This window comes from Nelumbo lutea, chromosome 3 (genome assembly GCF_056320005.1).
Source record: "Nelumbo lutea isolate HS-2025 chromosome 3, American lotus-T2T, whole genome shotgun sequence".
Lineage (NCBI taxonomy): Eukaryota > Viridiplantae > Streptophyta > Magnoliopsida > Proteales > Nelumbonaceae > Nelumbo > Nelumbo lutea.
Genome location: NC_142686.1, coordinates 7356733 through 7370806, shown reverse-complemented (window position 1 = coordinate 7370806; position 14074 = coordinate 7356733). Strand labels below are relative to the sequence as shown.

The following is a 14074-nucleotide window of genomic DNA, read 5'->3' as shown; positions in this document are numbered from 1 at the left end:
ATTATTAATTTCTTATTTTACTTTTCTTTTTGGGAAATAAGAACATGAATGGTATTTTTCTAATAGTATCTAATAAATGGATTATATTTAACAATGGATATTGATGAAGGAAGATTTGGCCCGACCTCACAGTCATGCGACATGTGGCAAAAACAACAGCTCGGCAAAAAAGTAAGCCTAAGGCGTGAACACCAAGGGGAGACACCAGCGGACCGAACTCCCTACTGGGGACCCGAACTCACCCTTGGCCCAAAACCAGAAAGTAATCCGAACTGGCCTACCTTCAGTTCGGGATATACCTCGCCGAACTGGCCAACCTTGTAACAGCTCGAGATATACCTCGCCGAACTAGCCTGCCTTGTAACAGTTCGGGATACACCTCGCCGAACTGACCTGCCCTATAGATACCTCCGAACTCAAGACTTCGCCTCGCTCACCACTCCGCATCACCTTCTGGGCACCAAAACCAAACAAGTCGTACCATGCCTCACACTGAGGAAGTCCGTGGCCGAGGGCGCCGCACCTGACTGACTTGGGATCTGACGCTTGGCGGCCGCACTCTACATGGCCACCTGCCACCACCACTGACACCGCCATCTCCAGTTAGAGAGACGGTTAGGCAGTGACGGTTCTGTCCCAGCAGAAAGGACGACGACCGAATTGACAAACGCAAGGGTAATCATACCCGACCTGACAAGGGCCTCGAAGCGAGTGCGCGAATTGATTATAAGAGCCCCCTGCCCCCAACAAACAAGGTATGCAAACTTTGCGCTATCTGGTTTTATCTTGCCTTTGAAGGATTCTAACTTAAGCTTCGGAGCCGTTACACTGGGTTCCCCCCGGAGCTTCCTCACCTCCTCCGTTTCAGGTTCCCTGCTATTCAGTTCAGAAGCAAGGTCGTTGACAGCTAAGACTGGTCGGATCGCACATCATCAATTGGCGCCGTCTGTGGGAACGCTTCAAAAAGCCTCCCTCCAAACTTCCATAACCCCTTTTCTTCAAAAAACCCAACACTCATGGCCTCCTCCAGCAACACCGGACGTGGCACGGAGACAAACACCACCGGGGAACAACTTCAAGTCCCCATGGTGTGCGTTGGACAGTTCACCATCCCCCTTTCGATGGATGGGGTCCCCAGCTTGAATGCGCCACAAGCAGTGGCGCCCGTAAACCTTCCTGCCACAAGCATCCCCTTTCCTCCCCCTATTGAGACAACCTTTACTGAACCGACTGTCGTCCCCCTGGCAGCCAGCCAAAACCAGTTGGATGACCTGATGCAGTGCATGCGGGCAATGCAAGCCCAAATGCAACAGTTCCAGCAGCACCTGCTTCACCAGCACCAAGTGCTGCACAATATCTCCCAGTATCACTATCAACAACAGTTCCCCCAACTGCCACTGAACCAACCACTACTTCCACCTCGTCACCCCGCTCCGAGGCCGGTCAAGGCCTCCCCACAGGATGGACACCCCCACCAAGGAAAGGCCCCCCGGCCCCAGAACCCCCTAACAGCCAGGCCTCGTCCCCAGGCCGAAGAGAGAAAAAAATCATCCCCGCCTCGCAGCTCACAGGCAGGTCAAGAACCTCGCCCGCGAGATCGGCACCTTGACGCTCCAAGCCCGAGTTCCCGCTCACGGAAAACCGATTCGGCACCCTGGCGGCAGACTACCAGCATTCCGAGCCCATCGAGCTCGGCAACACGGAGGCCAGCAGAGCCAGTACAGCCCACTCAACAACGAAGGCGCCGGCGAAGTCGCCGAAGCGCCACCCATGTCTTGTCAGAGCTCAGAGGCAAAGAAGAGACGAGCTCGGACGAGGTAGGAGCTATCCCGATTCTCTCGGTTCCTTCCCCCCTCGCATCAGAACTCCTAGCGGTCCCCTTACCCAGAAATTTCAAGCTCCCACCTCTGGACAAGTACGACGGGTCCTTTGACCCCAACGACCACGTTGACGCTTTCCAGTCCCAAATGCACCTCGCCAGGGCCAGCGAATCGTGCATGTGCGTGGCCTTCACCACCACCCTCAGGGGGTAGCCCGCACTAGATACAGGAACCTGGCCCCCGGGTCGATAAAGTGCTGGACCCAGTTCGTGCATGTCTTCACTGCACACTTTGTCACCAGCAAGCGGTGCCCCAGAACAGAGGAAAGCATCTTCGGAGTAGTCCAAAGGGAAGGAGAATCCATCCGGGGTTACATCAAGCAATTCAATGAAGCATGCTTGTAGATACCGCAGTTGGACCCCGCGGTGCAGCTCGCGGCGGCCAAAAGAGGGGTAATGCACAAAGAATTCAAATGGCACATGGTAGCTAACCAGCCCGCAACCGTGGCCGAATTCCTCAAGCTCGCGGACGAGTTCATGAGGACAGAGGAGGAAATCAACCAACGAACCGAAGGAGGGAACGAGAAAAGAAAGAGGGAAGGCGAGCTCTCCAACCCAGTCGACAGGAAAAACCCGGCCCGGGAGCCAAAGCCGAACCAGTCATTCCGAGCTCCCCTAGCAATTCGGACGGATTATACGCCGTTAAACACAAGGCGGACCGAGATCTTATGACGATCAAGGACGCCCCATACGTGAAGTGGCCACCTCGCCTAAAGGAAAATCCGAACGAGAGAAATAAGAATTTGTATTGTAGTTTCCATAGAGACCATGGTCATAGTACCGATTAGTATAATAATCTCCGAGACGAGATAAAGGGGCTCATCCATCGTGGATACTTGAGAAACTTTGTACAGCACAACAATAATAACAATAAGGCAAGTCGGCAAGGGGAGCACGAAAAGGATGCCCCCGAGTCTAGCAGCAGACCTGTCGAACCGTTGCAGCGACAGCCTCCGGAAGAGAGGCCAGTTCGGGGAACCATCTATGTAATTGTGGGAGGTTCGGTGGTAGCAGGGTGTACCTCGGTAGCGGCCCGGACTTCAGTTCGCGAAGCGACCCTCGAGGAACGGAACCCCCCAAAGAGACCAAAGACCGAAGAACCAATCTTCTTCGCGGAGGATGATGCACGAGGGGTCCGCTACCCCCATGATGACGCGCTTGTCATTAAACTAAGGATCAGCGACTTCGAGGTCAGACGCGTACTCGTAGATTCGGGCAGCTCAGCGGACATCCTCTTCAAATCAGCGTTTGACCAGCTACAGTTACAGAGGAGCGAGCTGAAGCCCATGAACACTCCCCTGGTGGGTTTCAGCGGAGAGGAAGTCAGGCCCCTCGGAAAAATAACAGTACCTGTGAAAGTCGGCACATGGCCTTGTGTGGTCAGACTCAACCATGATTTCCTAGTAGTCGCGACCCCCTCCCCATACAATGCCATAATAGGGCGGCTGATCACGCATATCCTACGGGCGATGGTCTCCACCTACTATTTGGCCATGAAGTTCCCTACGGACTTCGGTGTGGGGGTAGCGCAGGGCGACCAGCTCGAGTCCTGCAAGTGTTATGTTGCCACCTTGAAGGGAAAAACCAAGGCGGCCGACGACCTCGAACTAGAGTGGCCTGTGGAGCAAGGTGAGGAACGAGCTTCGCCCATAGAGGAAACGGTCACAATCCCGACTTCGGCTACGGACCCAGCTCACACACTTCAGATCGGAGCTTCCGTCGAGAAACCCCTACGAACCGAACTGGTGAGTTTTTTACTTCAAAATTTAGATATTTTTACCTGGTCCGCAGCTGACATGCCCGGCATTAGCTCCGGCCTAAAAACTCACTAACTTAATACTGACCCTGTAGTCAGACCCGTTAGACAGAAGAAACGCAACTTAGCCCCAGAACGCTGGAGGGCGGTCGACGAGGAGGTCGAGAAGCTCCTCGCAGCAAACTTCATAAGGAAAGTCCATTACCCGAGCTGGGTGACCAACCCGGTGCTTGTAAAAAAGGCGAACGGCAAGTGGCACATGTGCGTCTACACCAACCTGAACCGAGCTTGCCCGAAAGATTGCTTCCCCCTCCCCAAAATTGACCGCCTAGTGGACGCGACCTCAGGACATGAGTTGCTAAGCTTCCTAGACGCCTACTCGGGCTACAACCAAATCTGGATGGACCAATCCGATGAGGAAAAAACCAGCTTCATAGCCGAGTCGGCCTATATTGCTACAAGGTCATGCCCTTCGGATTAACAAACGCCGGGGCAACCTTCCAAAGACTTGTAAATAGGCTGTTTCGGCCCTTGATTGGCACGAAGATAGAGTGCTATGTAGACGACATGGTCGTCAAGACACAGTTTTCACAAGAATTAATACAAGACTTAGATTCTGTCTTCCAAATCTTGCGTCAGTTTAGCATGAAATTGAACCCCAACAAATGTGTCTTCGACGTCACCTCGGGCAAATTCCTAGGCTACGTTGTCAATCGGTGCAGTATTGAGGCCAACCCGGACAAGGTAAAAGCCATTCTAGATATGAGACCACCTCGGAAAGTAAAAGAAGTTCAGAGGCTAAACGGCCGCATAGCCGCTCTAAGCCGCTTCATGTCCAAATCAGCAGACCGCTGCCTACCTTTCTTCAAAGCAATCAAAGGCAAAGGGTTTGAGTGGACCCAGGACTGTCAGCTCGCGTTTGATGAGCTAAAAGGTTACCTCGCTAGTGTGCCGACCTTAGCCCGGCCCGATGAGGGCGAGGTCTTAGAACTGTACCTCTCGGCAAGTGACGAGGTGGTCAGTTCGGTACTAATAAAAGAAACAGACCGGGTCCAGCGACCCATCTATTATGTTAGTAAAATTTTGTAGGGAGCATAGACAAGGTACCCGCAGATAGAAAAGCTAGCATACGCACTGGTGACAGCAGCTCGGAAACTCCGCCCATACTTCTAGGCTCACACCGTCATCGTCCTGACTGACAAACCTCTGAGACAAGTTTTACTCAAACCCGAGGTTTCCGGTCGACTGACGAAATGGGCCATCGAACTTAGCGAGTACGACCTCCAGTACAAGCCAAGAACTGCTATTAAGGCCCAAGCTTTGGCAGATTTTATCGCCAAGTGCACTTTCAGCCACGAAGCCCTACAGGTCGAGCCCGAGGTCCCCAGTTCGGGCAAACCCGGAGCTCCCGAGCCAATAGAGTCTGAACCCCATGAAGTAGCAGCAAGTGTGGCATCTCTCCTAGTCAGGCGAAACGCGAACTGGGATGAGGAGCCTTGGATCCTTCACGTGGACGGTTCCTCGAACCAACAAGGCAGCGAGGCTAGAATAGTCTTATGCGGCCCGGGCGGCACAAAATTAGAATACGCACTACGCTTTGAGTTCGCGGCATCCAACAACGAGGTAGAGTACGAAGCACTGATAGCTGGGCTGGACCTAGCGCGAAAGGTAAAGGCAAAGCACTTGGTCATCTACAGCGATTCCCAGCTCGTGGTCAACCAAGTTACGGGCAAGTATGAAGCACGCGAGCTCTCCATGATCGCATATTTGACGAAAGTAAAAGAGGCCATGCTCCAGTCACACTTCATTAGGCAAATCCCGAGGTCAGAGAACACTGAGGCCGACGCTCTGTCCCGGTTAGCCAGCACAAGTCACAACAACATGAGAACCGTGTACATAGAGGACTTACCTCGGCCTAGTATTCTCGGGGGGGCAGAGGAGGTCGCTCCCGTCCTGGAAGCAGAGCCGAGCTAGATCGACCCACTCGCGAGCTTCTTGATAGATAGAACCCTCCCTGTAGAACGCAATGCGGCCAAGAGGGTGCAGCGCCAGGCAGCCAAATACGTCATAATAGACGAACGGTTATACCGACGGTCCTACACGCTCCCCTACTTGCGTTGCCTGTGACCTGTCGAAGCCGAGTTCGTACTCCGCGACACTCATGAAGGCCTATGCGGAGGACACTTGGGGGGCAGAGCACTCGCCCAAAAAGCACTTCGACAAGGATACTACTGGCCAACGATGAAGGCAGAAGTTGTCAAGCTCGTCAGAAAATGCGACAAGTGTCAGAAGCACGCCAATATCCACCATCAACCTGCCTCCGACCTCAAATACCTCGCCAGCCTGTGGCCCTTTGCACAATGGGGCATCGACCTCTTGGGGCCATTCCCACTAGCAACAGGTGGAAGAAAATTCCTAGTCGTTGCAGTAGATTACTTTACGAAGTGGATAGAAGCCGAACCTCTGGCAACTGTTACGGCCCGAAACATACAAAACTTCTTTTGGAAGAACATAGTATGTCGCTTCAGGTTACCTCGGGTACTAATTTCCGACAACGGCAAGCAGTTTGAGGATATCAAGTTCCAAGAGTGGTGCCAGAACATGGGGATTCGGCAAAACTTCACATCAGTCGCGCACCCGCAGGCAAATGGTCAGACGGAAGTAATGAACAGAGCCATCCTGCGCGAACTGAAAGCATGTCTGGATCGAGCTAAGGGATTGTGGGCCGAAGAGCTACCAAGTGTCTTGTGGGCTCACCGAACTACAGAAAAAACCGCCACGGGAGAAACCCCCTTCAACCTCACCTACGGCACTGAAGCAGTGATCCCGGCGGAAATCGAAGTACCAACATTGCGACTAGAAACATACGACGATCAGACAAATGCAGATGAGTTACGTACCAACCTTGACCTATTGGACGAGGTAAGGGACCTCGCGCACATCCGGACAGCGACATACCAACAGCAGGTACCTCGCTACTACAATGCCAGAGTAAAGCAATGAAGCTTCCGAGTCGGCAACCTGGTCCTTCGTAAGATTATGGTGCCCAAACCCGGCGTGGGCAAACTTGGACCAAACTGGGAAGGGCCCTATAAAGTAAAGAGAGTGCTCGGGGGGCATACGAACTCGAAACCTTGGAAGGCAAACAAGTTCCTCGAGCGTGGAACATCATGAACTTAAGGCGATACTACCTATAAACCGCCAAGCGAAGTGGACGAAATCAGGTCCTATGGGCCACGATGCAGAACCAAGAGGAACATCGGCGTAAACAAGCAAAGAAAAGTCGGGCATATTATCAGCTCGGCAAAAAATCAGTTCGCTGCAAAAGCCTTCGCGGCAAAACAGGTCGCGGAAGTATAATAACCCGGACAAGAAAGTGGCATATTCAGTTCGACAAAGAATTAGTTCGGGGAAAAGGAACACGGGCAAAAAGATTATCTATTCCATTGCAAGAAATAGGAGTACATTGGCCATCAGAAGGGACTTAAAAAAAAAGAAAGAAAGAAAGAATATCTTTACATGCTCGGAGCTACTTCTTCGCCATCAGAAGGCACTTCAACAACACCCGAAGGCCCTGCCTCTCCTTCAGAGTCCGGCTCGCCATCGGCAGCATTGGCCATCTCCTGAGTTATACGCGAAGGTCTGGCTCACCATCGAGGTCGGTGTACGTGTTCTGGATCATCCACCTGCTCAGTTTGAACCCCCTTCTGTAAGAATCCACCATCAGATCGTCAAAACGGGGAGAGGCAATGTAGTCTTCAATGGCCTTCTTCTTGGCGTCTTCAATGCCTTGGGAAAAAATCTGTGTTTTCTCCCTGATGTCCTCCTGAAGATATTCGACTTGATGCTACAAATCCAACTTCAAGTCCGCCATGTGCTTGACAACTACCCCCATGGCCTCGGCGTCACGCTGAGACCTTGCCTGCCTGGCCATTGCGATGCGAGCAGCCTCTTCGGCAGCATAAGCGGCCACCTCAGCAGCTCGGGTATTCGCCTTTGCAGCACGGAAAGTCTCTTCAGCAGCATGGGCGGCAGCCTCAGCAGCTCATGCCTGTCGCAAGCTCCTCTCCACTTGGGCTGCTAAGGCATGAATTGAAGAATTCACCTACCAAAAGAAACAAGTGAGCAATAACAGCAAAAGCAACAAAAAATGAAAAAGGCAGACGGAATCTGACATACCACCATAGCATGTGTTACGGCACAGCAGGCGACCTGATTCAAAGGAAGATCGGTCCACGCCGTGATCTCCTCAGGGAAAGTAGCCTCCCTACTCTTCTGAAGAGCGTAGTTCGGCGCCAACACGCTCCTGAACTCCCCTTGAGCTCCCGAACCCGAGGGCCCAGCCCGCGTATGAGTGGACCCAAAGTGAGCAGGATCACTTGAGTATGCAGGAGCGCCCGTATAAGTGGTCTCAGCGTAAGGTGCCCCGGCAGCTTCATGCATCGGTGGAGTCACCTCGAGCTCCCTAGGCAGATTCTCCAGCGTGTGGTCTGGAACTTGAGGCTCCTCATCCGGGGGCAGCTCGGTACGAGTTCGCTTGGCGACCCGCTTCCTCCTCTTCATACCTTGGAACAGACGCCTCCCACGAGTTCTCTCCGCGTCCATCACACCTGCAGAAACGAGTTCGATATCAGAAAAAATGAAGGAACAAAGCAAGCAAGAAACCACATAACTAGAAACCTACCCGAACTCAGGCCGGCCGCAATAAGCTTGGCCTCCGTTAAATAGTGATGGCACTTTAAACCTTGTCGTGCCCATTGCCGGAGGCCCTTCACTGTCTCTTTATCAAGAGTAACACCTGAATCAGGAGCGGCCTCACCCCACCCGGTCTGAAAGGGCCATCCTTGTGCACTTCACCGAAGTAGTCCCGCTTCCATGCCGGGACCTTATTAGGAAGATCGTGCAGAAGCTTAAAGCCCAGGCGAGGAGAAAGGTAATACGCCCGTCTTCCCCCAGGAAGAGAACCCGCCTGTCTCTTGAGCATCAAGATGGAGGAGAATATCTCTAAGTCTAAGGGGAAATTCTGCTTGCAAAAAAGGGAAACTGTCCCCACCAAGTTCCGAATAGAGTTCAAATGAAGTTGGCCAATGGTGACACCGAAGTGGTTTATGACTTCGACGAGAAGGGGGTGGAAAGGAAGTCGCAACCCCGCAGCGAGCTGCTCTCGAAAAATCACGATCTCATCAGGACCATGTTCCCAAGGAAAGCTACCTGAAGGAATAAAATATGTATACCCCCCAAGAAGATTGTAAGACATAAGTATAGATTGAAGCCCCTCAGGCGTCATGGTCGAGGGACCAAACCTGTCTAGCATCCGACCTCGGCGAGAGGTAGATGCCAAACTGCCCGAAGCGGCTCGGCCTACTGGTTCATAGTCCCCGAGTTCCACCTCAGGATCACTGAGACAGTCGGGGATACGGCTCGGTTTGTAGAACCTACGTTAGTCCTACTTGAAGAGTCGTCTGAGCTATCAAAGCTAGACATTGAGGAAAAGAGGTGGATTCCGGAAGGTACTCACCGGAAGAAAGTTTTGAAGGCTCCGGAGAAGGGAACAAGCCAAAAAACCTTGGAGGCTATGTAACTAGCCTAGACGCGAGCTGAAAAAACTTGGACGCGAGCTGAAAAGTTGGACGCGAGCTCAGTAGGCAAACTGCAAGTGTCAAATCGACTGGGGTCCCCCACTATTTATAGCTACAGTAACCAAGAACCGACCGTGCAGATCAAAGATCATCCGACGGCCCACATTTGCGTTGACCGCACGTCCCATGAGGTCGAGATGTGATTGGCGCACGTCTTTCCGAAAAGAGCGAAACGTCAGCGCACGCCTTCTTGAAATCGACGTCGCGCCGACACACGTCTTTCTGAAACTGACTGCGCCACACGTCTCCCTGACAGCCGCCCGCGCACGTACAGCAGTGGCACGCTTTTTTCAAGTTTGAATGACCCATTGTCACATCCCAGTGGCGCGAATTTTTGAAATTTAAAACGCGCGTTGTCACAACCATCAACATTTATGAGTAGTAGGCACGTTTCCCGCCTTCTCGGAAATCGAAGAACCCTGGCAAAAGCAACTCACGTAGTCAAGATTCGAAGGACGGGACAAATCCACCTACCACCTCGCGAAACTCCCCGCACCAGGGCAAGACCCTTGGCGCGAGGAGTGGGGGGCAATTGATGAAGGAAGATTTGGCCCGACCTCACAGTTATGTGACACGTGGCAAAAACAACAGCTCGACAAAAAAGCAAGCCTAAGGCGTGAACACCAAGGGGAGACACCAGCGGACCGTACTCCCTACTGGGGGCCCGAACTCACCCTTGGCCCAAAACCAAAAAGTAATCCGAACTGGCCTACCTTCAGTTCGGGATATACCTCGCCGAACTGGCCAACCTTGTAATAGCTCGGGATATACCTCGCCGAACTGGCCTGCCTTGTAACAGTTCGGGATACACCTCGCCGAACTGACCTGCCCTATAGATACCTCCGAACTCAAGACTTCGCCTCGCTCACCACTCCGCATCACCTTCTGGGCACCAAAACCAAACAAGTCGTACCATGCCTCACACTGAGGAAGTCCGTGGCCGAGGGCGCCGCACCTAACTGACTTGGGATCTGACGCTTGGCGGCCGCACTCTAAACAGCCACCTGCCACCGCCACTGACACCGCCATCTCCAGTTAGAGAGACGGTTAGGCAGTGACGGTTCTGTCCCAGCAGAAAGGACAACGGCCGAATTGACAAACGCAAGGGTAATCATACCCGACCTGACAAGGGCCTCGGAGCGAGTGCACGAAGTGATTATAAGAGCCCCCTGCCCCCAACAAACAAGGTATGCAAACTTTACGCTATCTGGTTTTATCTTGCCTTTGAAGGATTCTAACTTAATCTTTGGAGCCGTTACACCGGGTTCCCCCCAGAGCTTCCTCACCTCCTCCGTTTCAGGTTCCCTGTTATTCAGTTCAGAAGCAAGGTCGTTGACAGCTAAGACTGGTCGGATCGTGCATCATCAGATATGGCGTTAAACAGAATGGAATGGCGAAACAGGATTCATGTAGAATTGAGATAAGGCTTAGATGATGACGATTTTATAAATGGATTATCCTAGGTAATTATGAAGTAAATCCAAATACATTGCAATGTTTTTATTGCAATTAAGTTTTCTTTACAAATCATTTGCCCAAGGCGTAAAGGATAATAGGTTTATAACTTATCTTTCCATGCTTGGTGCATTTCTAGATTAGAAATTATGCACATTTTATTCTCGTAATCTGATAAATATATTGCAGGTAACCCAATGAAAGCATTTGTGCATTCCTTGATCAGCATTGTATAGATAAAAACTTAAATTAGATAATGAACAAAATCTGAACAGTTATAATCGTGAAGTTGGAAATTGTCAATTCCAACTGGTTGAGTAGAAATCTAAATCTGGATGGCAAAAGGATATCCAACAAAGACAGAAAAAAAGAAATACTTCTAATTGACCGCTATAGTTGCATCTCCTCCAACTACAGAGGATCTTAGCAGTTTCTGACAGAACCTATGCATACTGAATCTCTTGATTATTTTGACAGCAATAATAAATTAGAAGAACATTCATACTGTAATTTTTTATAAAAAAACAATCAAAGCAGCTTAAAACTCTAAACATAACAAATAGATTAAAAGAAGGAAAGGAATGTACTTGATTCACAAGAGCAACCCTTTGATCATGGAGCTGGGCAATAATCATGTTACAAACAGTAGTCTTTCCGGATGCAGTACCACCAGCAACACCTGTGGATATACCAAAACACTCATAAAATAAAAGGGTAATATAACACACTAAATAACGAGGTCCAACAAATTGATTAAGCACAATTTTATAAATGGGACAAAAGAATTGGCATGCAAAGCCATAGCACTAAGAAAATAAAGATAATTGACTGAAATAGGTGTATATTCCAAGCTTTCCAGATGTTATAAAGAGTAGTATATCCAGATGCAGTACACCACCAGCAACTCCGGTAGATATACCAAAACGCTCATAAAATAAAAGGGCAATATAACACACTAGATAACGAGGTGCAACAAATTGGTTAACCACAATTTTCTCAATGGAACAAAAGAATTGGATGCAAAGCCATGGCACTATGAAAATAGAGAAATTGGCTGGAATAGGTGTATATTCCAAGCTTTCTCCAAATTCAAATAAGTTACCATGCTGTTCCTGTACTTTCTTTTCATGGACTTTATCAACAGTAATGAAAAGTATTCCTGCTTCCTGTTTGTTTTTCCCTGAATCCTAACAAATAGTTACTTAGAGTATCCAACCAGGAAATTGGCAGGTTTGGGTTCTTTGGCTATTTTTGGCCCTTGAAGAGATTAAAGATTGTACTGTTTTGGACTGTCAAATATAGACACCACCACAGAGAGAGAGAGAGAGAGAGAGTGAGAGAGACTACTCGCAAAGAAATAAACTTACCAATCACAAAAGGTTGCTTCTGTTCGGTATGAACTTCAGACCCATTTGGTCTGATAGCACTAGAGTGATTCTTAATATTTTCCTTCAATCCAGAACCCATAAGCTGTAAGAGAGGCTGAGCGAAAGAATGCACCAATCAAGAAGCGTATAAAGTTGAGATAATAGACTGGAAAAAAAGTTGGACAGATTGTCTAAGCGTTAACACTGGATAAAAATGCCACAGATCGTTTGGTCAGACTCCCATTTGTCTATGCTCTGATAGCTTTTGATCACTAAGTATTATAAGAATTAAAGAAAACAACAATAAGATCTTGAAAGCCATCGACGTATCATGAATATGTTGATGATCCGAAAATAAATGACTAGGACATCCAAAGAAAGTGATAGAAGAAATCAAATTAATGGTCAGAATCCCGTAGTAACCTAACAACAATGATCCATTGAAGTAGAAATGATCAACTAGATTGAATCAATAAACTTGGCTGCTACGTGATTCATCTTTCATCTTTTGAAATCGAACATGTAAGCGGTTGAGATAAGATTCAGCGATGGCGAACGCATAATTGCCCAATACCTTCTATTATTCCGAGTGTTTCTTTGTTTATCGTGCGAAAAGAAGAAATTTGATATTGACGCCCTCTGAAGTGCAGACAGAAGGACAAGTTTCAGATTTCAGTTCTTTACTTCTTTTTGTTTGCGTCTCGTTGTGATTTGTGAAGAGAGCGAGTGATACGCGAAGAACTAACGTTGAAGGCCACGTACGTTTTCACGGGGTGCTACCGTGCTAGCATTCGAGTTCGAGTTCGGGGAATTTGGCCCTCCAATTTGCATGACAAAGCAATGTTTTAAAAATCGACCCTGAGGCTCAACCATTTTTTTATTCTGGGTCGTGGGTTACCGGTTCAACCGTTCGGGTTGAATGGATCAGGTCCAAACGGTTGTGTATAAATATATATGTTTTATCAATAAATATGTATAATTAGTAAATATGTATTATTTTATATTTTTAATCCAATTTTTAGTTTTTTTATTTGTAAAATAATAAAAAATGCAATTTGTGGCAAAAAAAAGATTTTCACAAAATTAACGAGGCAATATGCCTATGGTAGTTGCCTTGAAATGCATATATATTAGAATTTTGCATACACATTTGGTATGCAATCCACAACCCAGTCACTACCCGGGTCAGACTTTTTTTTACCAAATCCACTGTTTTTTACCAATTCCCAAGTTTCACTAGAACCATACTTAAAATCATGACCGAAATGGGTTGAAAACACTATGACAAAGGTGACCAACCAAACCAACTTGGGAGTTGGGTCAGCCCACCCAGACCCAGTTCAATGTGGCTCACAACCTGCTCAGCCCTTTTTCGAGCTTTTAGCAGCCTAGATGCAGGGTGTTAGCCTTTTGCAACTTGGGCCGGATTAACTTGAACCCAACCTAAAATTGAATTGATTGGATCGGATTAAATTTTAGGCTAGGGTTAGGCTTGAAAGGAATCAATCTAACCCACCCGAGCTTGACTTCATATTTGTATGTAAACCCTATTCATGGGCCAGGCTTGGGTTCCCACCCATAAACAATTTGCACTGCTCTGGAATTGAGTTTTGGGCTATATTCAAATTTTGGTAAAAGCTCAACCCAAACTGAACCATGAACACCTCATTTTTTATACATGTATATATGCAACTATACAGGTATGAAATTAGTTATTGATGGAGGACGATTTGACCCAACCTATGAAATGGTGGCACATGGACACTGACTCAACACGAGCAACAGCTCAGCGTTGTAGCTTGGTGCGACCAAGTGGTGGGCCCATAAAGCAACTCGCTACATTGTAGCTCACAAAAGGAGGAGCTCATCACAACGCGAGCTCCGGGTCCCCCGAGCTACTTTTGAAGAGATACTCCGAGGCAATTTTAGCTCGCGAGCTAAAGTTGTTAGCTTGCCTGAGCTCTCAAGCAGACAAGTC

General features: G+C 49.0%; 1 protein-coding gene across 1 annotated transcript in view; it reads right to left on the bottom strand.

Moving 5' to 3' along the window:
• Positions 1 to 12196, bottom strand: part of LOC148862671 (uridine kinase-like protein 3) — a 66529-nt gene extending 54333 nt beyond the window's left edge. The window contains exons 1-2 of the mRNA XM_088978323.1: positions 12097 to 12196; positions 11317 to 11408 (exon numbers count right to left, since the gene is read on the bottom strand). Coding sequence (XP_088834449.1) covers positions 11317 to 11408; positions 12097 to 12196 — 192 coding nt within the window. The remainder of the gene's footprint in view (positions 1 to 11316; positions 11409 to 12096) is intronic.
• Between the last annotated feature and the right edge of the window lie 1878 nt (positions 12197 to 14074).